Source organism: Crotalus tigris, unplaced genomic scaffold (genome assembly GCF_016545835.1).
Source record: "Crotalus tigris isolate CLP2741 ecotype Arizona unplaced genomic scaffold, ASM1654583v1 scf7180000017568.12009008, whole genome shotgun sequence".
Taxonomy (NCBI): Eukaryota; Metazoa; Chordata; class Lepidosauria; order Squamata; family Viperidae; genus Crotalus; species Crotalus tigris.
In genome coordinates, this window is record NW_024096478.1 from 61,686 (window position 1) to 89,391 (window position 27,706).

General features: G+C 39.0%; 1 protein-coding gene across 3 annotated transcripts; it reads right to left on the minus strand.

The window, feature by feature from the left end:
- Positions 1-27,475, minus strand: KIF3A (kinesin family member 3A). Of its 3 annotated transcripts, XM_039351016.1 has the most exons (19): positions 26,019-27,475; positions 24,322-24,604; positions 22,437-22,581; positions 20,667-20,751; positions 19,715-19,820; positions 19,127-19,266; positions 18,170-18,367; positions 15,654-15,828; positions 14,720-14,821; positions 12,969-13,040; positions 11,308-11,316; positions 10,167-10,323; positions 9,189-9,369; positions 7,085-7,195; positions 6,039-6,164; positions 4,378-4,431; positions 3,920-3,988; positions 3,649-3,773; positions 1-2,719 (listed from the first exon to the last, which is right to left on the minus strand). In XM_039351016.1, the coding sequence occupies exons 1-19, from the start codon at positions 26,022-26,024 to the stop codon at positions 2,671-2,673; spliced, it is 2,193 nt and encodes a 730-aa protein (XP_039206950.1). In that variant the 5' UTR covers positions 26,025-27,475; the 3' UTR covers positions 1-2,670. The 3 variants fall into 3 exon arrangements, with proteins under 3 accessions (XP_039206950.1, XP_039206959.1, XP_039206967.1); XM_039351025.1 differs by lacking the exon at positions 12,969-13,040 and having other exon boundaries at positions 26,019-27,458; XM_039351033.1 differs by lacking the exons at positions 11,308-11,316; positions 12,969-13,040 and having other exon boundaries at positions 26,019-27,433.
- Positions 27,476-27,706: the final 231 nt, after the last annotated feature.

A 27,706-nucleotide genomic window follows, 5' to 3' on the forward strand; every position in this document is an offset into this window, starting at 1 on the left:
TATAGGGGGATCCAAGATGTTTATTTCTTGGCACCAATATGTTTAATTGTCAATATATTTTACTAGTATATACATTAACAAGAACACATCTTAAATACAACAAAACTACAACCTTGAAGTGTTAAAGAAGTTAGCAAAACAATAAATAAGGACAAATTGTACATCTTTTTTTCCTAATATACGCAGTACTAGTTGCAAGAAACAGTAATCAATTGGTATTAATTTAAACTGGAAAGGAAACTAACTGCAACGAGACTGTGCCATTTTTCCTGCTCAGCTTGGAATGCAAGAACTAGATAAGAATTTAAAAACATAAAGGGAAACACTATACATACAAATGACTTTAAATGTTGCAACAGAAAAAAAAAACCAACAGGACAAATAAAAGCTTTAGCCCAACTTGACTAATTAAATATGAGTCTCTTGAATTCTGATTTTTGACAGGGCTGTGCAAAGCCTTTGCAAGTGGCGATCCACAACACAGATTGTCTCTTTTTGAATTGTTAAGGCAAGATGAGACATTTTCAAAATTTTGCGATGCCTTGAAAGCCACCTTCAGCTAACTCCCTCCTGCATCCCATGAAGCTGCTTCAGTATGCTATGAAGAAAAGGAAGTAAAGAAGCGTAAGAGGAGCTTCATCAGTAGCCTGACTCTAGAACAAAGGCTGTGTTAACAATCCAGACTCACCTCTTGCAAAGACTTTGCACAGACCTCATCTGTAAACAAGTGAGGGCAGATGCTGCACCTGGAAAGCTGCAAAGTATTTTACCTGTGATGCCATGCTCTTCTTTTGCCAAGAAAAGCCAGAGCCCCTTCCATGCTTACTGATAGTCCCCATAATCCAGGGTCACTGAATATCCTAGGAACAGGTGTTCAACATCATCCAGCAGGTCACTACTTCCCCGCATCCATGGAAGCACCATTACATTATTCTTTCCCCTTGCCACGGTAAACACCATTCCTAACTCTGTGCCAAATCTAGAATGTTGCTTTTGAAAAGAACTAGGATATTTTGGTTTTAAATCTAGTAAGCTACCAGCTATGTACTTATATTGCCTAAGTAAACTTTGTGTTGTGGTGTTCAAAAGTGAATAGCTTGTCTTTTAGAAGGCTGTTATTTTTCCCTCATGTTCATTCTTTTTCCTGTACCCACCCTTTGCTCCATATGCATCATCAATTGTGCCTTTGTTGACACTGAGATAAGTTCAACTGAGATTAAAAAAGCAGAGATCAACTATAGCAATCAGGTGCAATCTATAAGAATCAATAACAGCTACTGAAAATCCTGTTACCAAATCTAAATTCTTTTTGTTCAGAGCATTTACTATCATAGCTTTTAAAATGCAAATCACAGTATGTCAGATTAAAATTAACTTTTCAAATATATACAAGTAATAGGTGTCTCGGGACTCTCAATGTGACATAAAAATGTAAATAAAATACATTTGTGGATAGTAGCAGCGTATCTTCATAAATAAAATATTGGATTGAAACTAGTTGGGATCAACCAAATATGCTGAATGATGAAAAAGTATGATGCTTCAGTTCTTAAAACCCTTGTTGAATTGTAATGACATTAGCATCAACATCATTAAAATCGCTCCTGAGAAAAAGCCTGCAAATGTGAACCAAATTTCCAAGATTTCCATCACAATTTAAGGCTTTTGTGTTTAATTTGGGCATTCTGTGGGCGCCACTTAATAGCGTCACGGGAATAGGGCTCCTATGAACTTTATGTTATTGAGGTCTGATCTAGGAAGAGCAGATAAAAACACATTAAATTCCCAACACTACTGCATGCCAGTGCCTCAGTGCTCAGTAAATACAGCATCCCTTGGTTTAACTGTTGTCATTCTGAATCTGCAGTGTTCCTCCACAGAAATGTTTGTGCAACACCAAAGTTATTTCCTAAACTCTATTACTCTCTTCAAATGTTAGTGTTATAAATGAAAAAGCATGTTCCTTTAGAGTCACATTGCCTTTAAAATTATCTCTGTGAGCTTCTTCTTCTAAATCAAACATCCATATTTGAAATAGACTGTGTTACTTGCCACAATGGAAATCTCAAGGATTCCTTTATTTCCGCCATCCACCCAAGAGAAAACCAACACCACTATTTTATAACAGTCCATCTTTTCATATATGCTAAAGAAAAGTGGAAATTCTCCTACAGATATGGTAGAAGATGCCCAAAAGGCATGAAGAATTTCCAGATTTTATAACAACGGTTAACTACTATTTGTATGTAAAAAAACAGAAATCTGTAGCAGTGCAAACGGGGAGTAATGTCTATAGCAAATGGCAACAGACAAAGAAAAGGTATATGTCAGGCTATAGAAATCTGTTTGTTTACTTATAATATGGCTAATATGTTTAAAATTTAGACACATATACCATCTTTTCCACTGAATACATACCAATCTAAAACACAAAGATATCCCCAACAGCTGCTTTTGCACAATGCCTAGTGGAATTCATAACAATGACAAGTTTCCCCACACTGTTGAATTTGAATTAATACATTAGCATAACAGAAGATGTAAGAGTAACCCAACAGTAAGCAAAACTGTTTTCTTATGGTCTTGGGAAACAACCGCAGGCTGATAATATTGGGCCAGGTGTTAAGCCTCACAAGCATTTTCTTTACTAAAATCTAAAACTGTTTTGGCCTATTGAAGCAGCGAATCAATCACAGCTCCTGATTTTGCAGAGCGTTTCCTGTTTGGAAAGAAGATGGTGCACATCAGTCAAATCAAGAAATAGACATTGCATTCATATATACAAAAGAAACTGCCAAGGACAAAAAGCAACATGATCACGACAAAGCATTAAAAATGAATCTACATTCACAGAAGAGTCATCGATACCGATTTTACATATTATACAAAAGGAAAGTCATGACCAATGGCATGAGTGGACTGGGGGGGGGGAGTGAAGTAGCGGAATGGGAGATATAAATCACTTTAATTCAGTGGTTCTCAACCTGTGGGTCGGGACCCCATTTGGGGTCAAACGACCATTTCATGGGGGTCGCCAAACAAGGCTGTCCGCCATTTTTCCCCCCATTTTCTTTGGCCACGCCCCTGGCATCCGGTGATGTATAAGTGGTTGAGGGTCACCACAACATGGGGAACTGTATTATGGGGTCGCGGCATTAGAAAGGTTGAGAACCACTGCTTTAATTGGAGGCCCTAATAGGCAACAAATGAGTTGTTTCAAGAGATGCAGGAGGGAGTCTCTGACCTAACTCTAGGCAAGACATCCACCACATACTCCTGATTGAAACTTCATAGGATCCTCTAGAAGCTTTGTTTTTTACTAATGACTTGTGCAAAGAGTAATAGGTTTGATTGTGAGGCAATGTTTTGCCCCCCCCCCCCCCCCCAGTAATTACAGAAGTGTAGATCAATGTGCAAAATATTCCATTAAACTGATAAGTGATTCAGGGTTATTATGTAAGGATTTGTTGGCTCTACTATGCAAACAAAATAGGACCACCCATATACATGTGTCCAGGCAGATACAGAGTTCTTAATATACCAATTGGAGGGGGGGGAAGTTTCTTTTGTTTGCATACAGCCTTAAATATCTCAGCTCCTTTTAAATTTGAAGCTGGGCACAAAACAGTATTTCACAGCGGTTCTAACCTTCTGCCAGTTTTGGGCCTTGATCTTCCTTTTGATGTTCTTGGTCTTTCTAGTTTCATCAAAGACTGTCTCAAGCTCTCTTCAGTGTAAGCTAGATATACATGGGAAAGGTCCACCTCAAAGGGCTGAGGGGAGGAAAAAGTGAACACGATGAGTAAACGTTCATGGATCATGCCAAAGTATTCTTATCAAAATCAAAACATTTATAAAATATAGCTGCAAAGCTGAAAACTGGACTTCAACAACACACATCTGCAAAGGCTGCACTTACATCTTTTTCTTTCTTATCTGCCACTGGAGTCTGTTTTCTCATGTTATTTCCGGTATATGCCACACATTTCTTAAAGACAAAAAAAAAAAAAAGTATTAGACATTTCAAAAGTAATTGTGTTCTACTGTTGGCTTTTATCACAGTGAGGCGTGATCTCACCAATGTAAGGTGAGGGCATTTTTGTTTTTGCTTCAACCCATATATGTTAGTAAAGATGAAATGTAGCTCCAACAAATTTCCAAATAAACATGTAGATGACAATTGTATAAGAAAAAGACATTCCTTTAAAAAAACAACCACAGATAATGTTTTAAATATATAATGAAAGTCTATTAACATCACCATTGGCAGTTGTACCAGCAACAGACTAAGGGGAGGCTTGGTAAATTAATACAAGGACCATAAGAGTCAGATTCTGCAGAATGCATTATTTTGTTATCAAAAGTAAGCTCACATACCAGCTGCCATTCTCCAATGTCTTCATTCCAGTGAACATAGTTCTCAATCATTTCCTGGAGAGGAATCATGAAAAACAAAAAAAAGAGAGGTCATTTTACCATTAAATAAAGTAGATTCAGAAGCAAACAGTACAGTATTGTCCCAGGAATGTTCTTCTAACTGGCCTGAGCTCTGATTTATATTCTCCCGTTCCTGATAAATTATACCCAACTTCTCACTGCTAATATATCGTGCCTCTGCCTTTTTCAGTCTGAACACCCATCAAATGTGCAGAGTTCAGTTCTCAGAATTCTCCAGCCAGTATGGTCCTCTGGAGGGATTCCAGGTTGAGAAGCTGTCTAATGTAAGATAAATAAAGGAATTAAGAACAATAAAGGGCTCATTTAGCCATGTATTTAGAACAGTGGTTCTCAACCTTTCTAATGCCGTGACCCCATAATACAGTTCCCCATGTTGTGGTGACCCCCAAGTGGGTGTGGCCACCAATAAGAGGGAGTAAGTCAGCTAGGGAAAAGGGAACAAAATGGTGGACAGCATGGTTTGGCGACCCCCATGAAATGGTCGTTCGACCCCAAATGGGGTCCCGACCCACAGGTTGAGAACCACTGATTTAGAATGTTATTATGGAAGCTTACAAATGTGATAGCCTTAGACCTCAGTACCCATCTTCTGACCTCGGAGAGCCAATTTGGTACAGTGGTTAAAAAACTGGGAGATTATATGCCCCATCTTAGGGATGAAGTCATTAGGGTGATTTTGGGCCAGTCATTCTCTCAGCCAAGAAGAAGGCAAAGGCAAACACCTCCAGAAAATGTGGCCAGGAAAACTGCAGGGATTTGTCCAGGCCACACCAGGAGTCAAGAGTGATTTGAAGTCACATACACGTTTCAGCCTCCAACTACTGATATTCAGTGCCGTTTAAATTTGGATACTCAGTATTGCCATCATAACGATCAGCCTAGGACTCAGTTTCATGCAATCAAAGTGTCAATTTACACTGGAGAAAATATGTGAGAAGTATCACACCGTCTGTTCCTTTATAAAATATCTGGTCTTCAAACATGATAAGGGCAGCAAAGGAGTTGTTCCAGCAAACAGCTTCTTTAAAATAAGCATTTGTTCTGGCTCACCATTGAGAAGCAGATCCTAACTTACTAACTAATCATAGATTAGAGCTACTGTGTTAGAGCTACTGTCAGGCACAGGAAATCAGGAATAAGACAGAATTCTAAAGTATTACAAGTTTATTTCATGCTACCTATTCACAAGAATCTTTTTTCCTCAAAAATTTTAGTTTATTCAAACTAAAATACAAATTGCCAAAATATTTTTAAAAATCTGATCTACTAATGGTTAAGACAAATTGGCACCAGATAAGAGTCAACAGACTTCAAAGAAGGCTGGACTTAGCTCCCTTATGGGGGTGTATTGACTCCAAATTGATGATGTGTTTGATCCCACCCTCAAGCTCAATTAGATCACTGCCAGATCTCTTTTCTTCCATGTGTGAGGTCATATTGACTTCATGCTAGCATAAACGGCTAGAGGAAGAGGTGAATTTTTTTTCTTTTGCCTGCCTCTATTCCAAAAATAAATTAAATTAACCATTGGACTTAAACTGCCACTGCTTAATCTCTCAAAACCATCAGAAATGTTTCACCTGGTAATCCTGAGGTATAAAGTTGTCAATTATAAGCATTTGAAGACGAAGCTCTCGGCTGAGCTGTCGAATGTTCTCCAGTAAACCTTCAATTTCTCTTTGATGCTCTTGTTGCAGATCTGCCATCTATAAATATAAACCAAACCACACCATCGTGAGGATCTAGAATATTTTTTAAAATACTTAACAATGATATTTAAAAATTATATTCTTATATCACATTTTTAAACTATCAACCTTATCCTGTTTTCATCTTTTTTGCTGTTCTTAAATTTGCTGTTTCTATAAAAAAAAGCTACTTAAAGATAATCCATCAGGTTTCTTGAACAATGGTCAATAAAACCAAACAAACCACTTGGTTGAGAAAATATGTAAATGACTTAATTATCTTTGTAGGGAAAATTAAGTTGTTATGACCTGTCTAGAAGTATCAGCAATAAAGGGAAAGAGTGAATGAGATTTTAAAAAACATTGTTTCCTCCAAGATTTTTTCCCCAAATATTCATTTTCAGCCTTAGGCTATCAAAGGCACATCTAAGTAAACAGAGTCAGATGGGAATTCAAAGAACAATGTTCAAATCTATGTATCTTACAAGAAAATGTTTAGCAAATAAGTCATAAAGACATATTCAGGAGTTCTCTCCTTTTCCCCATGTGTAAGGCCATATTGACTTCATGCTAGCATAAATGGCTGGAAGAAGAGGTAATTTTTTTCCCCTTTGGTTGCCTCTAATCCAAAAATAAATTAAATGAACGATTGGACTTAAAATGCTCTTTTTACGTCCATGCTACCAAAAGTGTAAATAATTCAAGCATACTTTGTTCCTGTATACGAATATATGCAGCAGGTATGCTTGCTTCAGTAAGTAATCTTAGTCTCCTGAAAAACCTCAGGGAACATCTACATACCAACTATGTAGATGTATGGTTTCTTCTTACTAAGCCACTGAGCCATGTTCAATTTCCTTTTACAAGAATCATTTCTGTATACCTACAAGCAGCACCTGTATCCTGAAACCAGACCTTTCACTTTTTATAATACTGACCTCTGACTTGGCTGCCATTAGCATGGTCCACACTTTTTTCAGCTTCTTAGTCTTCCCTTGAGCTTCCTCTTGCAGACTGGTATATTTTTCTTCAATGTCCAAACGCTCTTGCTATTTTTCAAATTAAAAAAAAAAATGCCACAGATTGGCCACCAGTATCCAACTGAGGGGCAAGTGCAAGAACATTATTTTACATAAGCACTTGGAGGAGGATTCATAAAATAAGAGTATAGTCATATTTTGTCACCCATTTGTGCCATTTGACATCTATTTCAGACGCTCACCAAAGGCTTTTTAAATCTGATGTGAATGCTTTAATTAGCAAAGTCTAACAAATTAGGACATAAGGTATTTTCCATCTTCTACTTATGCTGAAGCAGAAAAAGACTATCTGGATTTTTATATGGTTGTGGTTTCTTATCAATTATATCATAAATATTTGGAACTTCCATATGATGCTTTCCAATGAATATCAAGATGTATCTCCACAGAGTTTTAAACATCCAGTTATTTGAAGGAAGAAGCTTATGATAAAGATGGACATATCTGTGAGAGGGAAAAGTCTAGTTTTCCTTCCTTTTAGTCGCCATTTTATTTTTTTCATCAGTTTTGTTTTCCTGAAGCTGAAACTGAACTTGAAACCTTGATTAGTTCAAGTGCATTAACTCCTAGGACTATGGGACTACAACCTAAATGCAGACAAAATGAACTTTTGCCATAATCAATATATGGCTATTTCCCCTACTTTCCTTTGAATATACTTATATACTAAGGACAAGCTTTCTTCCTTTTGCTTTCACTTTCTGGTATTCAGGATGCTGCTTATAAGCGCTATGTGCTTAGAGCTCAAAGCAGTTAGAGACGCCACACACTCACTTTATGGTCTGTTTCTGTTGCTCCCTTCTGGGAGGAGGTCTCAAAGTATTTCTAGCAGGACTACCCAATTCTGTAATAGCTTTGTTCCCTATGCCATCCGTCCAGTAAACTCGCAAGATTAGTTTTTCTCACCACGCACAGGTATACATAATCCAAACTAGACTGTTGTTTCTCTGTGTCATATAATATATGTGGGTATATGCATAATTTTGTATTTATTTATTTTTGTCATATTTATGTAGTGTATATCAGAGGTGGTGACCCTGACAGCTGTATGCAATGAAATTTCGTTTTAATTATACTGATTAGTGTACATTCAAAGTGACAATAAAGTTATTATTCTACTCTACTCTACTCTACTCTACTCTACTCTACTCTACATTTTTGACACAGTCTCCTGTTCAATTTAGTCTCCTTCACTCCTTTCTTGAGTTCTGAATTCAGAAGCATCGTTTGTCATGTCTGGGCTACAAAACTCTGGATGACCATTAGAGTTAAGTATTTTTGTTTCTCTTTGCTGTCTTCTAGTGCTTGCCCAAATATATGCAGCTCAGACACGGTGTCCTTGATCACCACACACTTATATTTTGACTAGATGCTTCCTTCTCTGCTTCCTTTAGTACAGGGGGTCCCAACCGAGGGTGCTCGTACACCCTGGGGGTGCGAGATGATATTCCCGGGGGGGGGGCCAAAAACTTAGGTTTTCAAAATTATAGTGTATATGCATAACTCGTTGCCATTATTTTGAACTTTTGTAAGGGGTGCAAGAATATATCAGAAACGTTCTAGGGCTGCGGAGTATAGAAAAGGTTGGGAGCTGCTGCTTTAGTAGTTAAACCATACGTTTATTTTTATTATATTTTCTTCAGTTATATCTCATTGTCTAGAAAAGTTTCAATATTGGTTTCATTTCAAGGTTGCCATAAAGGAATTCTGCTTCTTTTTCAATTTATGATGGTAAGTATGCTAGTTGATTACCCTGCTCTATTTTAAAAAAATAGGGTTGTGGAAAGTAAAAGGGTTTCACTGGACTATATTTCCCTCTTTCCGGAACTAAAGGACATATCTCTAAACTTTTGGATACTATCATGTTCTATGTAGATATAGCTATTACTCCTTAATTATTCCTTAGCCTTGCCTGAACATATGGACACATAGATGAAGAACAGCATCATGGGGGCTGTTTAGAATAAAAGAAATCAATAACTCAACAAGAGAATAAATGGACCTCTTTCTCCTCCAGCTCTTTTCGGAGTTGCTCTGCTCTTTTCCTTCGTTCCTCCAACTCCATGTTAGATTCTTCCAGAAGTTTCTCTTGCTCCTCAGCTTTAGCCAACAAATCCACACCTCCCACAATCACTTTTTTTTCCAAAGCTGACAACTTCTCTAATAGTGACTGATGTTCTTGCCTAGAGAAACAGAAGAAAAAAAACCTTTGCATTCCTACAGCCAGGATTCTACAGCTAAAAATCCCAAGTAGAATGGAGCAACTCATACTGCATGTGCCAGAAGTCCTAAACAATTCACTAAGTAAATTAAGACTATGGTAGAGGTATTTAGGATGATTTTAGGATTGGCATAATGTTTTCTCAACATCAGCCAGGCTGAACATGTTCTACTTTTCAGCAATTAACCTGAAGTATCAGGAACCCTAGTACAGCTGTATTTACAACAAAGGAAACCTGTTTTTTTTTTTCCTCTCTCTCTCTCTCTCTCTCTCTCAGGATGTTCTGATTTAATGCTCTTGTGTCCCTGGAATTGTTGTAACAAATATTGTTACTTCTCTAATGTTTCTATAAGGATTTCACTAAACCTCAATAAATAGGGATGAAAAAAATAATAATGCCAACTTTCCTTATGAGTTGTTATAACAGCTTCAATTAGATCAGGGGTTCTGAACCTTGGCAACTTTAAGACATCTGGACTTCAACTCCCAGAATTCCTCAGCCAGCTTTGCTTTGCTGGCTGAGGAATTCTGGGAGTTGAAGTCCACACGTCTTAAAGTTGCCAAGGTTGAGAACCCCTGAATTAGATACTACATGTGAAGTGATTTGAATATTTTTATTCAACCACTTTTATCCTCCTTCCAAGATAGGTTGTGCTGATCAGAGCTGTATGCAAACAAATCAGCAGGATCAGCCTGGAGAACAAACACTCTGTTAGATGAATATTCTACGAATGTATTCTCAAATTTCAGAATGCTTACTGTGCTTTAAGCAAATCTTTCTCCCTTTTTTCAAGTTCTGCCCGGGCTTTGTTCCTTTCTTCCTCTTCCATATCAAGCTTCGTCTCAAGTGCTTTCCTTTCTTCATCAATTTTGGCCTGCATCTCTAACATCTTGTCAGGAGAAACTTTCTTTTTTCCTTTCACAGGATTTAAAAGCAAGGTTAATTAAGCAGATGCATTTTCTCATATTGTCGTACAATAAACTTTTGCATTGGATTTGTTCTTGTAACAAGCTTGTAATCGACATTGCAACGTAGAGGTTTCTAAAAAGTGTATCTATCACCCAAGAATCAAAGAAATAACCATTCTGTGGTCATGACATTGTCTTGCATCAAATATGTTTTTATTCGTTCCTATTGGGGATAAATGCTTGATTTATAATGATCAACTGGGTAAGATGTCCCAATATTATCACACCAAAAATATTTTCATTAATTTAGAATGACATAGATTTTGATTTTAAAAAACATACGCACCCTACTGCAGGGGTAGGCAACCTTGGCTCTTTTATGACTTGTGGACTTCAACTCCCAGAATTCCTCAGCCAGCTTGGCTGAGGAATTCTGGGAGTTGAAGTCCACAAGTCATAAAAGAGCCAAGGTTGCCTACCCTTGCACTAGTGATATTAACTTTTAAAACTAAAAATGAGATGCACAGTGTTGGAATAATATAATGCTGGAAGAAAAAAAAGAGCAAAATTATTAAGCTAAAGCAGAATTTGTCATTTGTTCATAGGGTAGAAACAGAAGCAGGAGGAAAAGAAGAATCTTTTTTTTGTTTGCCCCATTTTACTCTTTGCCCCTTCCTCCCCACAATGTGAAATATTCAGAAGGACAATTTTGGTAAGGTAAAAACAAACAATAGTTGAGCTATTACTACAGAAGGACAATCTCTGACTTGTCTCCCATATCTTTATTTGGACAATATTACTCAAATTCTGTGGACCTGGTGAAAGCTCCTCCCTTGATTTCAGTTTTAGCTGCACTGGATCCATTAACAAAACAGAATGAATACAACTGCATGCCCACTGTATCCAACAAGATTTTAGAGCACAAAAGCTAGGTAAGTTTTAAAAAGTTCTTTAAATTCTATTAGATGCAGGGCAAATCAAACACACCAACCTGCTTGATCTTGCATTTAAGAGGAAGAGGCAAACAAATCGCAGAGAGGCAGCACAGGCACAAAGAGGAAAGGGGTGGAGAGGGAAAAAAAGAAACACATTATTGCTTGATTTCTTTTTTTAAAAAAATACAAGAAATTAATTAAGGCATTCCAAAATTTGCATCTCTCTACAGAAAAGGCAAACACCAAAATGCAAGATTAAAGGTCAACTCTATTTGTTCCATTTTAAAACTGAACTGGAGTAAGAATCTGAAGAATATAATTACTCCTCAGTTTTCTTATTACAATATAACACGGCTTGTCTGAACAGTATTATGCTAATTTTGCTGTTCAAGCTCTAACTTTATCTCAGTGAATGTGCCCAGAGAAACATCCAGGAAAATAATATGCTATCTAGACTAAGGCCGGGGAATTTGAAGTAGCCAATTGTCAGACATGCCCAGTCAAGCTTGCTTTGTGTTTGATCACAATTTCCAATCAACTCTCTGCATCATTCATAGATTATAATATGGTTGTAATGTTGATCTGAATAAAGATAGATTTCTTTCTAAAAATGCAGATGTTTCCTTAGAGATAAAGTAGCACATTTTAATGGGGATTAACAAAAAGGAGGAAAAGAGAGAAATAAGAAGAGGAAATGCTGTGAAACATGCAGCATGCAAAAGGGGGAAAAGCCATTATATGGGAAAGAAAGTTCTGATTTCAAAAAGCAGGTGCCATCACCACCCCACTCATCATACCAAGCTGGAGAGTATTCAGTGGACTGTGATATGTTTCCCCAATGAAAACATTCCATTGTGATTGAAAGCCAGCAGCAGGAGGGAAGAGGGGTGGGAAAAAACTGTTTGTTTCAAACTATTAATGAAAATATAAAATAAAGATCTACTGAACTTGTTTCATCACATCTGCTGCCAGGAACTAGTCGATCACTATCAGCAAAAGTCTGCTGAAGCAGAGATTTCCCATTTACTCTGATAAGCAGGAAACAGCTGACATGCAAATGTGCATGATTAAGTTATGAGTATTTTTTCCTCCAGAATTAGGTGTCTGGGGGTGTGGTCAAAATAGTTAAGATGGTGCCTGCAATAATGCGATGGAAGCTGCCATTTTGAATTTTTTAAAAAAAACCACACCCTATTGACATCTCTGCTCCAGAACTAATGGGAAGCTTCTACATAAGCAGAGTGTTAGGTGTCTAAAGTCATTTACTAGTGACACTGAATGTCAGTTATATCAAAGATTATCCAACCCAGTTCCCTTTCCAAAGCATATACCTACAGAAAAAAAAATCTGCCAAAAAGCTATCTGTGCTTATAGTATGATTGTACCAAATCAGACAGTGTCAACAATGCCTTTTTAAAAATCGTTTCGGTTACCCGACATCCTGCCTTATATGAGCAATTCCAATATTTCTTTTTTTTCCTTTTCTTAAACTATTTAGCTAAGGTATTGTTTTTTTTAAAACAAAACAAAAAAAAATCAAGTTTGAAACAGCAAAAGAAAAGGCATGCTTTACTTTGCGCGGAGCAAATCCACATTTCACTCTGAACAAAACCGATGTTATCGGGGACAGAGGAGCAAAATGCAGCATCAAAACAATGAGTGCGCGGATTATGGAGAGGCCAAAGCTTCACTGGATGACTTAAGAGCTCCCACTCACTAGTGAAGGTTTTATCCAGAGGTTTTTCTATGACAGAGCATGGAGACTCTGAACTACTGCTGCTGCTACTGCCTGGAAAATACAGAAGTGGGCCCCACGGAAATCCCAGGAAAGAAGAAGAAGAAACAAGAAATACATGCTGAACGTTAGATCTAAAGGGCAAAAGACCAACCCAAAACTCCTCAGAGAGAGACTGACTCCTTGACGCATCGGCTCAGGTTCCTTTAAGAGCCGTGCTCTGCCACTGCACGGCTCAGAATTAATGCACCCCGATTGGCTGAGAAATGCTCCCCAGGTCATTTCTGAGGGTGAGCGGAGAAATCAACAAACACAATCCCTTGGGTCTCCCTAAAGAAGTGCAATTCTCACTTCTTCAGGCAACGTTTTAATAATATTAGTAAACATTATTATTAAAGTCCCGGGGTTTAACCAACAATGCATCAGTTAAAAACTCAGAGGAGGAAGAAATCCATTAAGGGTGAAAGGAGCATCAGTCCTTTTGCTTCAACCAAATTAGGACTCGTTTCAGATAAGCACAAAATGTTTGCTTAGAGCAAAGGTAGATTTAAAAAAAAAAAAAAAAGGCGTTCGAACTTGTTGTTCTGATCCAGGATTTCAAGGAATTCGACTGAGCTAGGAAGCAAGTAGATGTGGCCAGGCAGAAATCCCCCAAATAAAAAGCAAACAGAACTAACTTCACAGCAGTCTACAGACCTTAAATACTGGTTGAGAAAACCATCATTAAAACATGGCAGAGGGAGCTCTGAAGTACACAAAATGTGTGCCTGGGGATTGATGGGCTTGTGAATTGCTCGTCCCTGATTTAAACTACCTTTCCCAGCCTGGTGCTCTTCAGATATGTTGAGCTTGCCACTCCTATAATCCCCTGGCAAAATACATTTAATTTAGGAAAATTAAAGCTCAGCACATCTGGAGGGCTCCAGGTTGGGGAAGATTTGTTTAAATCAGTAATGCATTGGCGGGTTTCGGGTCATGTGCTATCCAATTAATTATACATCGATGAGAACTCCTAAAAGAAGACATTTTGCAACCAAATAGCAGTAGATTTTCCCTATCCAGAACACTGAAACTCAAATATACTTCCTTTGTCTCCATAGCACATTACTCAGCTTGAAAAGTAGATTCTGAAATTCTATCTTAAGTTACTACCCTGACTTGATATATCCAATAGACTAAGTTGTCTTATGTGCAATTAAACTGCAGTATTAGTCACAGCTATATTTTTATTACTAAATTTTAAAAAATTAAGTCAAACTGAATGAAAATCAACAGGAAACTTAAAAGTCTTGCAGGTTTTTTTTTTCTTTTTAGAAAGCCACTGCAGCAAAGAAGGATAGCCTTTATTTTTAGAGGTAAAGCTTAATGGTGCCATCATTATTTTCCCCACACTCACCAAACAGGAGACAAAAATATTGTCTTTAGGAATGAATGTGTCATGAATGCATTCAGCCAAATTTCTATGTACAAACATCCCAAATTCCAAAGCACATTAATATAAATGAAGTAGAAGCCAAAGTTCAGAAGAAAACCCAGAACTTAATTTTTGTGCTGTCTATGAAATATCAAGACTAGCCTGAAGATATTTGAGAGTCATTATGCCCCACAATTATTTTATTCTCAAACCCCTCTCCCTTCCTTAATGGTCATGAGTTAACTAAATACAACTTTTACAGAAGGACAAATAACTGCAGTGGGCACTCACTGCATCGAGTGATCTGAAAGCTCCTTACCTCTTCGTTTCTTTCGTTTTTCTCCATCTTCACCAATTTCTCCGTCATCCTCTTCATCATCCTCTTCAGAGCCACTGGTTTCGGAACCAGAGATTTCTTCCCCTATAGTAGTTTGGCATTTTTAATATAAGAAACAAATGATAGAATAGAATAGAATAGAATAGAATAGAATAGAATAGAATAGAATAGAATAGAATAGAATAGAATAGGAGCTGGAAGGGACCTTGGAGGTCTTCTAGTCCAACCCCCTGCTCAGGCTTGAAACCTTATAGCATTTCAGACAAATGGTTGTCCAATCTCTTATTTTAATGATTTTAAATTAATTTTTATCTACAGAATCCTGGTGTTATTAATTTAAAATCCCAGTCTAATTTTACCCTTTAGTTTTACTAGTTTTGTTAGAAAATAAGACACAAAGAAACCAATCAAAATAATTAGCAGGTTATCAAGAAATGCTTAGCAACTGGTCTGGCTAGCAAAGGCTCTATTTCTTATCAAATGTAACTGATTGTGGCTACTGCCTTGTATTTGTTGCAAACAAAACTACATTTAGTGAAAAGAGTAATTGATAATTGCAACACATTCTTAACTACAGTCAGTAGGTGTAATATTTCATTGAAAGAAGTTAAAACTATGAATGGAAGTTGAATGTTGGATTTAAACTAAAGAAGACATTGAGCTGTTAAATTTGACAGGTAGGTTTAGGACACTCACTCTCTCCCAGCCTAAGCTATATTACAAGATGTTCAAAGACAAAAAGAGAGGGAAAACAAATCCATCTATCATCCTAACGTCTTAAAGCAAGCATATGATAATCTGATAGACATATTAAAATCTACATTAATCATTCTCTATTTTATTGGAGAACTTGGAATGCATTTAAAATGGGACATTACAAGCAATGTATATTAATAGGAGACAATGAACAAATTACCTTCTTCCAACTTTTTCTTAAGTTCTTCAATTTCTTTTTGAAATTGGCGAAGTAAGGCATCCTTTGGATCTTCGTTAATTCTAGCCTTATTCTTGATATTCTTAGCACGGTTAGCATATCGCAGAGTGCTGATGGTCTCATCATAATTGTAGTCTGCTGGGCCAATGTTTGCACACTAAAAAGAAAGAAAAAAAGGTAAAGAAGTGTAAAAGCCTGCAATTAAGTACACAGCAGTCCAATTCTCAATTTACAGAAAGTGCAACAATATGGTCAAATGTTAAGCTGAAGCTAGATTTCTAACATAGTTGGATTTTAAGCGCAAGAACATTTTGTATGCTTTTCAGAACTAAGCATAAGGGGAAACCTATACATCCCAACCTAGAAATGGTTGGCTCAAAGCCAAAAATCGCATACCTCTCCAGCCATGCTTGGACAATGGCATTCTCCACAGTAGGCAGGTGATCAGCACTATCAAAGCCAAAACCACTGATCATCTTCCACTGCACCAGTTCTTTACATTCCTGGCATGGAACGCTTGGGGGAAAACCAATTGTTCATAATTTGTCCTTACTGAACTGCAACAAATTGGGCAATGGAATAGAGAACCAATTGATACAGTTCCGAATGGCAAGCATCATTTCTAGGAGTGGGATGTTATGTCAAGAGGGAGAATTCAACAAGCTTGAGGAAAATCCAATATTTGCAGAACTATGGAAAAGCTTTAAGGGGGAAAAAAAACCTTGAAAGGAAGAGGGCCCCAAACAGAGTCACTGAGGACTTTACATGCTTCATGGAAGCATTCTCCAAGAAGCAAACACTGCCTGCTTGTGATAACTTAATATTTAAAAAGGAACTAGAATGGAGTGCCTCAGATATAAATGTGGCTGGCCACCTGTACAGAAATACTTTGAAAAGCAACACTTTTTCTCTGGCTACTGCTTATGATTACCAGTACTTTGTGGCACCCATCATATTTTCCTCACAGCACCTGGCTGATCTTGCTTAGAAGTTGAAGCTAAACAACTAAACTGATTTTCAGCTATTATGTCAGGAGACTTCAAAAGCTGAAAAATGAAGATTCGTGGTTGCATAGGGGAATTAACGTTCTTTGCAAATAGCATATATGTGGTGAGAAGAATCATTGAGAACTAGGAACTGAAGCTATTAAGGTAGTTTGTTTGCAGAACTTACAGTATAACACAATTGTATATTGTACTGTATACACTGTACAATAAAATCAGAATTATAAATTATCAATATAATCCATAATCCTTTTTTCCCAATTTTGATACTAAAACAATAGCTACATTTTTAACTGGCATTTGATATGGCACTGCTTATCCTTAGTCCCCAAGGCCTTCCAGCAGAACCATATGTAGACTTGCTTCCAGAAGACTGTGAAGATGGGGTGGGGGGGGGAGGGAAGCATCCTTGGTTCAAGGGAGCAGTTGTTCCAAAGGAGGGAAGATACTACCGAGAATGTTTGCTATCAGGTCCCCTTCCTTCTGCACTTCTTGGGAGGCGGCGTTCATTAGCAGGCACTCCCTAGTTAATGGCTGGGACAGACAGAAACTATCATGGATTCTAAGATATTCAGACCCTGACCCACATGAGATAGTGATTAGCACTTGAATTCCCTACTGATAGCCAATGTAGCTCCCGCATCACAGGAGTACCACAGGAGTACCACAGCAATAATGCAACTAACCACCGCTCTGTTCTGGACCAACTGAGATTATTGGGGAACTGCATTGGGCAAATTACAGTAATTTAAACTAGAGCTGATAAAGGCATAAGTAACTCTTTTCAGTGCCTCCTCTTCAAGATAAAGCATACCAGCCACAGATTGCAAAATCCCTTCTGGCCACAGTCTTTATCTGAACTTTGAGCAAGAGCTCTGAATCCAAGACCCTTGATTGGGAGCATGTTCTTTCTGAGCGTAGAACAATGCCATCAAGAGCCAAAGAGCTGTAGCACTGCAATCAGTTCATCTCTGAATCGACAGTATCTCCATCTTTGTTTGGACTGAGCTAGAACCTGCTTTCCCCATCCACAACCTGATAGCCTCTGGACCAGTGGTTCTCAACCTGTGGGTCGGGATCCCATATGGGGTCGAACGACCATTTCACAGGGGTCGCCAAACAACGCAGTCCACCATTTTTTCCCCCCTTTTCCTTAGCTGTGCTACTCCCTTTTATTCTATTGGCTTTTGAAAGCCAATAGAATAGACTCTCTTGAATAGAGTCTAATTCTATTGGCTTTCAAAAGCCAATAGGAATTGTCCAAGCTGTCTCTGCCCTGCTGAGCCCGCCAAAAGTCCCATTCTGCAAATGGTGCTGCACCAGTTGAGTAATCCTCGACTTCCAACCGGTTGAGTAGTCCTCGACTTCCAACCGGTTGAGTAGTCCTCGACTTACAATCGGTTGGGGGTCGCGGCATTAAAAAGGTTGAGAACCACTGCTCTGGACTGTCATTTACTTGCTCAGAATGAATCACTAATGTTTCCTTATTATTACCATCATAGTTTTGGAGTTGCCACCAAGAGAATCCTGGAGTAGTCGAGTCAGTTTAGAATTACGGTAAGGCACATGAGTGCTCTTTCCATCAACCAGCGCCGAGATGACATTCCCAAGGGTGGAGAGAGAAAGATTAATTTTTGTTGCTTCTTTCAGTCGTTGCCCAGTAGCTCCGGTTTTTGTTTGCCTTTCTGAACCCTTTAGAAAGAGAGAAAGAGGCAGAGAGTTATTTAGGGAGCAAAGGGCTCTTCCAGAAATACTTTGTTCAAAGAAGAGCACTGAATAAAGCAGCTGAAAAAGACTGTCCCCTTGATCTGAAACCACATGCAAGAGGGTAGTGTCAGCTGTCCGACTAGTGAACTCCCAAAAAGGAATCTTCAGGGTGATTGAGTGCCATAGAAGATAAGCTTTATTGAATATGCATCTTGAAACTGAAGAAGCAAAACCAGCTCTGGTTTTCCTGTGTGAAAAATTGCCTAGTTAAGCAATAGCTTCCCTTGCCTCCACCGACTCACAGTGTTCATACTGTCCAATCATAGAATTTTGTTTTGTTATGGGAACAGTCCACTTCTCCATCAAGCACCTGCGTTAGTGACCTTGGCATTCTTGCAGGTCCTCACGGTCCACGAATGGCTTCTTGGAATCCCGTTTCCTTCCTGTGCTTTCTACCCCTCCCCCCTTTTCTATGGCAAGTTGATTAGTGATGGAAGCTAGCAGGCATCATAGCGATTCAATCCTGATAGGTAGGAACAAAAAGCCCAAACATGTGGAGAAGGGGTCCTTAAAGAGGTAAGGCAGCATAGGTGTGAAAATGAAGGTTCATTTAAGGACATGAAGACATTCCTCCACTTCAACTAGCAATTTCTAGCAGCTTCTCTAGACACACAGAGGAAATCCCTACAGTGGCTGTAATACCCATGACAGACATGCTACAAACGTATGAAAAGAAAAACTTACTGCAAGATCCACTAGATGTAGCTTGCCCATACGGACATGTATATTCCCATCCACACCCTTCTCACTGCACTCAATTGTGATTGTGAAAATAGCATGGGAACGGGAGCTGTGCTCATTCATATTAGTGGCACCAACAGAACCTATTGACACAGAGAAGGGAAACGAAAAGTTTAAAATAACAAGTCTTTTTGATTTTTTTGACACTGTTCCAGCAGCCCTGTTCTAACATGGGGGAGGGGGAGGAGGGAAAGTAACAGAATGAATGAACAGGAACCAAACCCCATCTCCTCAAGCTGTCTTCAGTTTACCAGTAGGCTTTATTATATTTATATTAATTATAAAAATGAGAAACTTAGGCAAGCATCAAAAACCAAATTAAATTCAAATTTGATCACTTTTTTTATATCAAAGGCTGCATATGTAGAACCACATGTATACTGAACCAGCTACGCTGGAAAAGACAAAGGAATCACCATAAATATTATAGATGGTTTTTCTTAACGCTTTTATAATGAATGGTCACATTTAATGACACGGAGGACATTCCACAAAGAATATGAAACACTTAACTAGGGCTATGCAACTTACGGTTTTTATGGCCAAGAGTCATAATTCTATCCATGTCATCTGCATTGTTTACAACATAGGCTGAAAGATCTTTAATATAGACTCCTACATCGGGTCGTTCTTTAACCTGTAAGACATTTTAGTTAATAATTCCTATGAGCGATGTGTATTTTAAAATAACTGACATTCTTTATATTCAGTGGAATAGACCATACAAGTATTTATGTTCTTAGAATATTAAAGAGAGCCGATCTGGTGCAGTGAATAAGATCTTGGCCTAGAAACCAAGAGACTACAAGTTCTAGGCATCTTTTAGGCATGAAAGCTGGCTGAGTGACTTTGAGCCAGTTACTTTCCCTCAACCCAGTCTCCCTCACAGGATTGTTGTGGAGAAAAAAGGCAGGATATTCGCTATGTTTGTGTGTGTATTTGTAATAACTAGCATGTACAAACACATAACACTCCAGACTTAATTATTGTTGATAAGAAAGACAAAAAAAAAAATATGGATAGTGGACTTTTCAGTACCTGGAGGCAGCAGAAGAGAAGAGAAAGAACTGGAAAAATTCACAAAATATAAAGACCTACAAATAGAAGTAGAACGGCTATGGCAAAAGAAAACAAAGATAATACCAAAAGGGTGCAATGCCCTGGATGCAATGCCAGAACACCCGGAGCACCATCAATATTGACAAAATAACCACCAGTCAATTGCAAAAGGCAGCTTTTCTTGGAACAGCTTTCATCCTGTGATAATACCTTTAATACCATCAAACAACAACATCTGCCTATCCCAGGGATTTGGGAAGGATTTGATAGATGGATAAAAATGGCAAATCCAGTCTAAACATCTGGCTGACTGTGTGAAAAACCATAGTAAATCAGAGGTGAGCACTCAAATGTCATTTGTGTAAATGTTAAAGAGATGATCATGCAGCTAGTTTTCACAATGATAAGAGTTTTAAGTTTTTACCTCAAGCCTCTGTGTCTGGTCCTTTCCCAAGAGGTCACGTACTTCCTCATTGTAGATTTCTAAGTAAGAGACTCGAACCAAAAACCTGAAGTTTAAAATTACAGTTACAGCAAAAACATTGTCAGAATTAATTTTAATGTATGAAAGATTAAGTGAGGGAGAAAGAGAAAGGGGAAGATACACTAGAATGATTTAAAAAAAATAAGGGAACTTTTGAAAAGAGGCTTATAGCCTCTATTATTTGAAAAAAAAAATTCCATTTAAGGCATTTCAAATTAAGAAAAGAAATATATTTGAGACAGAAATGCAACACAAATGTCATACCCAGTATGATTTCCCCATAAAGCTATGAAATAAAGACAAGGGAATGCAATCCGATCTTTTGTGAGCAGATTTCTGCAGTAAGGCATCCCATTTCTTCTGGAAAACTACAGGAGAATAGTGAATCCACCTTGTTAAATGGTGATCTACTGCAAATTTCTGGAATCTCTACAGGAAATGCCCAAGAATTGGTTATTCTTAATTGTTTAATGACAGTTCAACCAAAATGATTTCCCTTTATTCTAAATTATACTAAAAAGAAAAAAGCTTTGGATAGTCAAAAGTGTATCTGTAATAACCAGGTTACTTTAAGTTAGAGTGTTCAGAAGAATTTTAGTACACAATATTTATTTCAGATAAGGCTTGAGTTGGTGGAGCTCCAGTTTTTTAAATGAAATAAATACCTAATTAAATTTATAAATTTATTAAACCTATATGCCATCCATCTTACTGTCAAGTGACTCTGGGTGGCAAGCAAGTTTCTAAGAAGCTGAGTGCTGAGTGCTGTTAGAGGCAGTATGTACCGAAGTATTTTTTTTTTTCATGAAACATCTAATCAGTTTAGAAAAGTCATTGCTACCGACAAATCAACAGGAGCATTAGATATTTTAAGGCAAATTTCAAAAGCTGTCTATCTTTGAATATGAAAAGAAAACTAAAAGTTGTTTAAATACATTAACCATGTATAAGCAGACTTAATCACACTAATTAATAAAACATATGTCAATCAGTATATTAATGCCAATATCTTGTTACTAACAAGCCATGCCAATCACTGCAACGATATACTGTAGTGATAATGCCTAACTTGGGGCTATATATTTCTGTGAATGGGCACATATGAAAAATGCAGGATGCATTTGCCCTCCACAGATATAAGGCCCAAAAGGCAGAAAAGAGTTCGGTTCAAGGACAAGATGGATGACCCTGAAGAACAAGACTCATTCCTAAAACAACTGACAGTTCCCACGTGAACTGGATGAGACAATGGCATTCTGGAGCAAAAATGCCAAGTGGTATAAAAGAAGTGCCACAATAGTACTGGTCAAACTTGTTGGAAACGATGTACCTGCCTCATTTCTTCTGGAATTCAAACCCAGCTTGGTCACCTAGATTTTGGGTCAGGTAAGCATGCCTGGATGTATAAATGTGTGAGTGAATAGAGCTTTTGGTTCACAAAGAGAGCAGGGAGCATGCATTTGTTTCTAAGTTCCTGAAACTCTGGATAGAAAAGATCAAGTAGCAATGGCAGTGCTTTCCAGCTCTCAGTGTGACCACATCCGCTTACTTCGTGTCCTGCTTGTGCTTTGCCACCAGCACCTAATTTTCCACAGCCAGAAAATGAGTCCTGGACAAGATGGAATTTCAGTTTGGTCCAGGAAAGCCCTTTCGAAGTATAGCTGACAGTGGCAGGATAGGAATGTGAAGAAAGAAAATGAATTATTTTACCTTGTATCTCCTTCAGCCTTTGCAATGTGTCCAAATACATGAGCAAAGGAATTGGGAATGATTCCTCTGAGTTCTGGTACAGCCCGGACACCTTCCATAGTAAAAGTCTTTCCTGTTCCAGTCTGTCCATAAGCAAAAATGGTACCTGTAATATAAATCCTTTCTTTAGCACTCCTAGTTACCCTGAGGGGACAGGCCATGGCTGTGCATATACATGCCAACAAGTAAGGATCCCTAATGAAACTTCCAAGCATGAAGCAAAAACACAATTCTTTCCCTGGTCCACGTCACTTTCTCATGTGTTCATTCATGACGCTCTTTCACCTCATTTCTGAATCAAATTGTGATTTCTTTTTGTTTAAAAATATACCTTCCCCAACCTACAACAGTTCGCTTAGTGACCCTTCGAAGTTATAACACTGAAAAAAGCGACATGCGATCATATTTCACACTTACAACCATTCCAGCATCCCAATGGTTACATGGAAGTTCACATGCTTGGCAACTCTCAGGGTTATGACGGTCGCAATGTCCTGGGATCATATGATCACCTTTTGTGACCTTCTAACGGGCAAAGTCAATGGGGAAACCAGATTCACTTAACAACCGTCTTGCTAACTTAACAACTTCAGTGAGTCGCTTAACAACGATGGCATGAAAGGTCATAAAATGGGACAAAACTCAGTTAACAAATGTCTTGCTTAGCAACAGAAATTTTGGGCTCACTTGTGATCATAAGTCAAGGACTACCTATATACTTTCTTCCCAAGCCTAAAATACAATTTTCTATATACAGTGTATTTATTCAATGATAGAAAACGTTTTCACAAAATGAACATATTAAGTGCATATTAATCCAGAATGTGCAAATCAGGTTTAACAAAACAAAAACAAAAAACAAAACGGGCATTTTTGAACACCCCAACTCTCAACAATTGAAGAACTGACTTATCACATATGTCTCACCAGAAAAACACTTTGAAGTTTCACACACAAAAAGTATACAGGTAGCCCTCACTTACAACAGTAATTGGGACCAGAAACTACATCACTAAGTGATGTGTTTATACAGTGTGATGTAGTGTGATTCCATCAACTTATGACGGCAGTTCCAGCAATCCCAGTTGCCATTCTTAGATGAATCCCAAGCGGCATCCTGGCTAACATCTGTGTCTGTCTTCCCCACTGACTTTGCTTGTGAAAAGCCAGGAAAGAAGATCTCAAATGGTGATTACATGACCAAAGGCTGCTGCAATGGCCACAACTATGAGGATCTGTTGCAAGTCCCTCTCATTCAATGTCGTTGCAACTTTGAATGGTTAATGAACAAGATGGACTATTTGTAATGTCCTTGTAACTGTTAGGGGCAAACAAGTATCTATAGACTTGTATATGGTTTAGCTTTAACAGACCCGACTCTGATGCTACTTCCAAACATAATGAGCATTGGATTGGCTGATCCTGGTTTAATATCTCTAACCGGACTGTTATCTTGCATTACATATATGTGAAGAAAAGCAGACCATCATATGATTATTTTTATGGGCAAAAAGGTTTCCACAGAAACTAAGTACAACCTTTCTCTATCTTAGTGTACTTTGAAGGAATCTATTGAAGATTGCTTCTCTGTGGCTCAAAGTAGAGATGTTAAAAGAAACAAATCCATTCTGTTAGTAGGGGATTTTATAATGAAATAGAATAAAAGTTGCGCATGTGTGTGTCTATACATATCTATTCACACACACACACACACACACACACACACCACACAAATGCAAAGTAGTTCTAATGTCTAGTGAAGGCAATTGTGTTGCAAAAGAAAGTGTTTACAACTGGCTCTCCATCCTCCCCTTTCTTCATCCTGTTAGAATGAAGAAGCACTTACCATTGTAACCTTCCAGAACAGAATCGATAATTGGCCTTGCAGTCAAGTTATAGACATCAAGTTGCTTGCTCTCTGGCCCAAATACAGTATCAAAAGTAAACGTCTTGGGAGGTTCATTGGAAGAATCTGTTTTATGCACAGTAATAGTGCCTCTCATTTCATCAACATTGACAGCCATTTTATAACACATCGCCTTCTCCCGCTCATTGAGTGGCCGGCAACGAACCACAACTTTGACATTATCGGAATTATCAGGTTTGTCTGGCTTTTCAGATCTGTTGATCTACGTGGAGAAAGAAATGTCTCATTATTATTCGGCAAAGAGCAAGAAACAAAGCCAAGATGCAAAAATATGATTACAGTCAGAACTCCCATAGGAAAAAATAAAACACTTTCTGAAGCAATTTGGCAATTAACTATTTTTGGAAAATATGAGATCCTCCATTTTTGAATTATAGTTAAGTGCTCACCGAAAAAATAATAAGAAACACCAAAATGTTTTATAAATATTCTCAATCTGATCTGGCATGATTTTCTTGTGGTTAGTAGGCTCAATAAAGGCACTTTAGAAGTTTTAGAAGAAATATATTTATTCCTTTTAACATATAGTTTTAATACACAAATTTAAATCTGTAGAATTTACTGCCCTTGGACTTTTATCATCTTCTGACAAAGGGGTTACAAAGTCCCGGGGGGGGGGGCCTTTTGATCATCTTTTGTGACTTTCTGACAAGCAAAATCAATGGGAAAGCCAGATTCGCTTAACAACCATGTTACTAACAACTGCAGAGATTCACTTAACAACTCTGGCAAGAAAGGTCGTAAAATGGGCCAAAACTCATTGAACAACTGTCTCGCTGAGCCATGGAAATTTCGGGCTGAATTGTGATGGTAGGTCGAGAGGACTACCTGTATTGGCAGTCAGCACTAGGTTCATGTGAGAGGGCAACAAGGGGCGGGGTCATCCATCACATGTGGATGGGGGAAGAGGTTTACTTTAACTCAGTAGTAGAGAACCTATGGCATGGGTGCCAGAGGCGGCACGCGCCGTCACCCCAGTCCTAGGCCTTTTTGCTTTAGGCCTCCACCACATGTGCAAAAAAAAAAAAAGGTTCAATCAATCAATTTCAACTTCTTGAGGGGAAAAAAGATCTTGCAAAGTTGGAATTGATTGATTGGAACTTTTAAGTCCCACCCAGTTTGCCGTTACCACCGCAGCCACGCCTACCCAATGGGCCACACCCACCCAATAGACCACGCCCACCTAGCATCCAATGATACATAAGTGGGTTTTGGGTTGCAGGTCTCTAAAAGGTTCGCCATCACTGCCTTAACTCGAGGCCCGGCATCGCACAGGCGCTGGCTGCGATTGCTACCTGACCGCCTATGCTTTTTATTTCGGATTCACAATCCTTGCGGCTGGTGGGATTTTACTGGGCAAGAGGTCTCCAGGTCCAGCTCAGGAGGATCCGCCTTGCGAGACACGTGAAAGCGCCTCATCACGCTCTAAGGGCCCCCGGAACAGCTCCCTGCAGATGCCGGCAGCCAGCAGCCACCCTGCCACCACCTGATGCCCAACCTCGCTTGGCTCTCCTGGCAGCGCCGCCCCTAGCAACGGGCCGCGGCGCGGCGGAGCACAGGAGCCGGGGGGGGGCGGAAAGGAGCAGAGGGAAGGCTGGGGGAGGCGAGTTGCTCACCGGCATGCTGCTTCCGCCACCGCCGCCCGCGATGAACTCGACAAGGCTGGAAGGCGTCGCTCCGAGGGAGGCAGAAAAGCCGGAGGGGGCGTTCACAGCTACAATGTAACCGTCGGCTCTGCTACAATTGTTAACAATAAGGGAGGCCAATGCGCTTGCGCCGCCCGAATGACACGGCGAGCGGCCCCTCCACTCCTCACCGTCCTGCAGAGGCACCTCAGCCAATAGGCAAAAAGCTGGAGCCGGTGCTCCTCGGCATGGTAGCCAATGAAAGGATGAGGATTGCAGCGCCGGGGCAGCGGGAGAAGGACAACAGGGGCCCGCGGTGGAGGAAGCGGACGGGGGAGAAAGAGGGCTCGGATGCGAAGGACGAGGCGAGAGCTCGCTTGCTCTTCGCTGCCATCTGGGGATCGTCCGGGTTTTGCAGCGTCCATCTGACCGCGCTCGTTTTTGTGAGGCTGGACCATTGGTTGTTTCTCCTGTAAGATGGAAACAGAGCTCTGCTTCTCTGGAAGCCGTTGCTGTAGTGCAGACGAACTCGAGGATGTGCCCGTTGGATAGGTTTGGCTATACCGGATGAATGTCTCGAATTAACTAATTGGGAAAAGTGGACGTTATTTGGATTATACCGTCTGTCAGCCTGCCCTCGATGTGTGTGTGTCTTGTGTGTGAGAGAGAGCGGGTGCGAGTGGGAATCTCCACTCCTTTGCTTCTTTCCTCTTTTATGAACCGTCGGCCTGAATGGGAAAACGTGGTTAAACAGCTGTCACGGAGTCGATGTGGGACGCTCTGTAAAAAAAACAAAAAAAAACTATTGAGTATTCTTCAGATCAAGACTGTCGACTTTTTTTTTTAAAAAAAGTTGTCATTTAAATGTTCGTAAATAGAGGCCATTCAAAATTAAAGAATGACCAGATAAGATTGGTGGCGTTTTTTTAATTAGAGTTGTATAATGCTATCATCCTGTCATACACACCTAGTGTGTTTCTCTGTATTGGGAGAGTTGTCTAGATATTATCGCCTTCAATTTTATTCCATTCTTGTATTTTGTTTTCTGCAAAAGCAATTAAGGTGCTCTGTTTTTATTAGAGATGCTTGGTGCTGTCTGTATGGAATCAATCTGAGGTGGTCTCCCAGTGGGTTCTCTTATGTGTACACTTTGAGAGCAAGCAACTAAATTTCATTTTTAATGTGTGCCATTGTGCCCACAGTAAAAAAATGACAATAAAGGTCTGTCTGTCTATCTTATATCATCTTATCGTAATCCTTTCTATCCTATTAAGCACTGCTTCCCTAATTATCCATTTGGGACTGCACAAATGCAGAAGGCCACCAGATGGCAGTAATAATGAATTTTGTTTTATTTCTTTGCTGCTATGATCCATCACCATTCTCCTTCCCTATCTTAAAGAAGTGTGTTCTTTGTCATGTCATGTTCCTGTTGACAGGTGCTGAGATAGTAGCTACCTAGTAGCTTATAAACATGATTTTCCCAAACATTATATGTAGGACTTTGCTTTCCCTATTAAGACCAACCAATCAGAAGAAACAGATGAACTCTATGCCAATCAGTTAACAAATGTATGTAGGAAGCATACCACAATAGCAATGGGAGACTACAACTATCCAGATATCAACTGGGAGACAAACTCTGCAGTGAGCAGGAGGTCAAACAGATTCCTAACCAA

What these genes read in the sequence shown, in the direction of transcription:
- KIF3A (XM_039351016.1), bottom strand. An exon ending in ACATTGGAGAATGGCAGCTG is followed by an intron (nt 3,989 to 4,377) that starts GTATGTGAGCTT and finishes TTTGTCTTTAAG; the next exon opens with AAATGTGTGGCATATACCGG. An exon ending in AGGCCCAAAACTGGCAGAAG is followed by an intron (nt 2,720 to 3,648) that starts GTTAGAACCGCT and finishes CTTTCCAAACAG; the next exon opens with GAAACGCTCTGCAAAATCAG.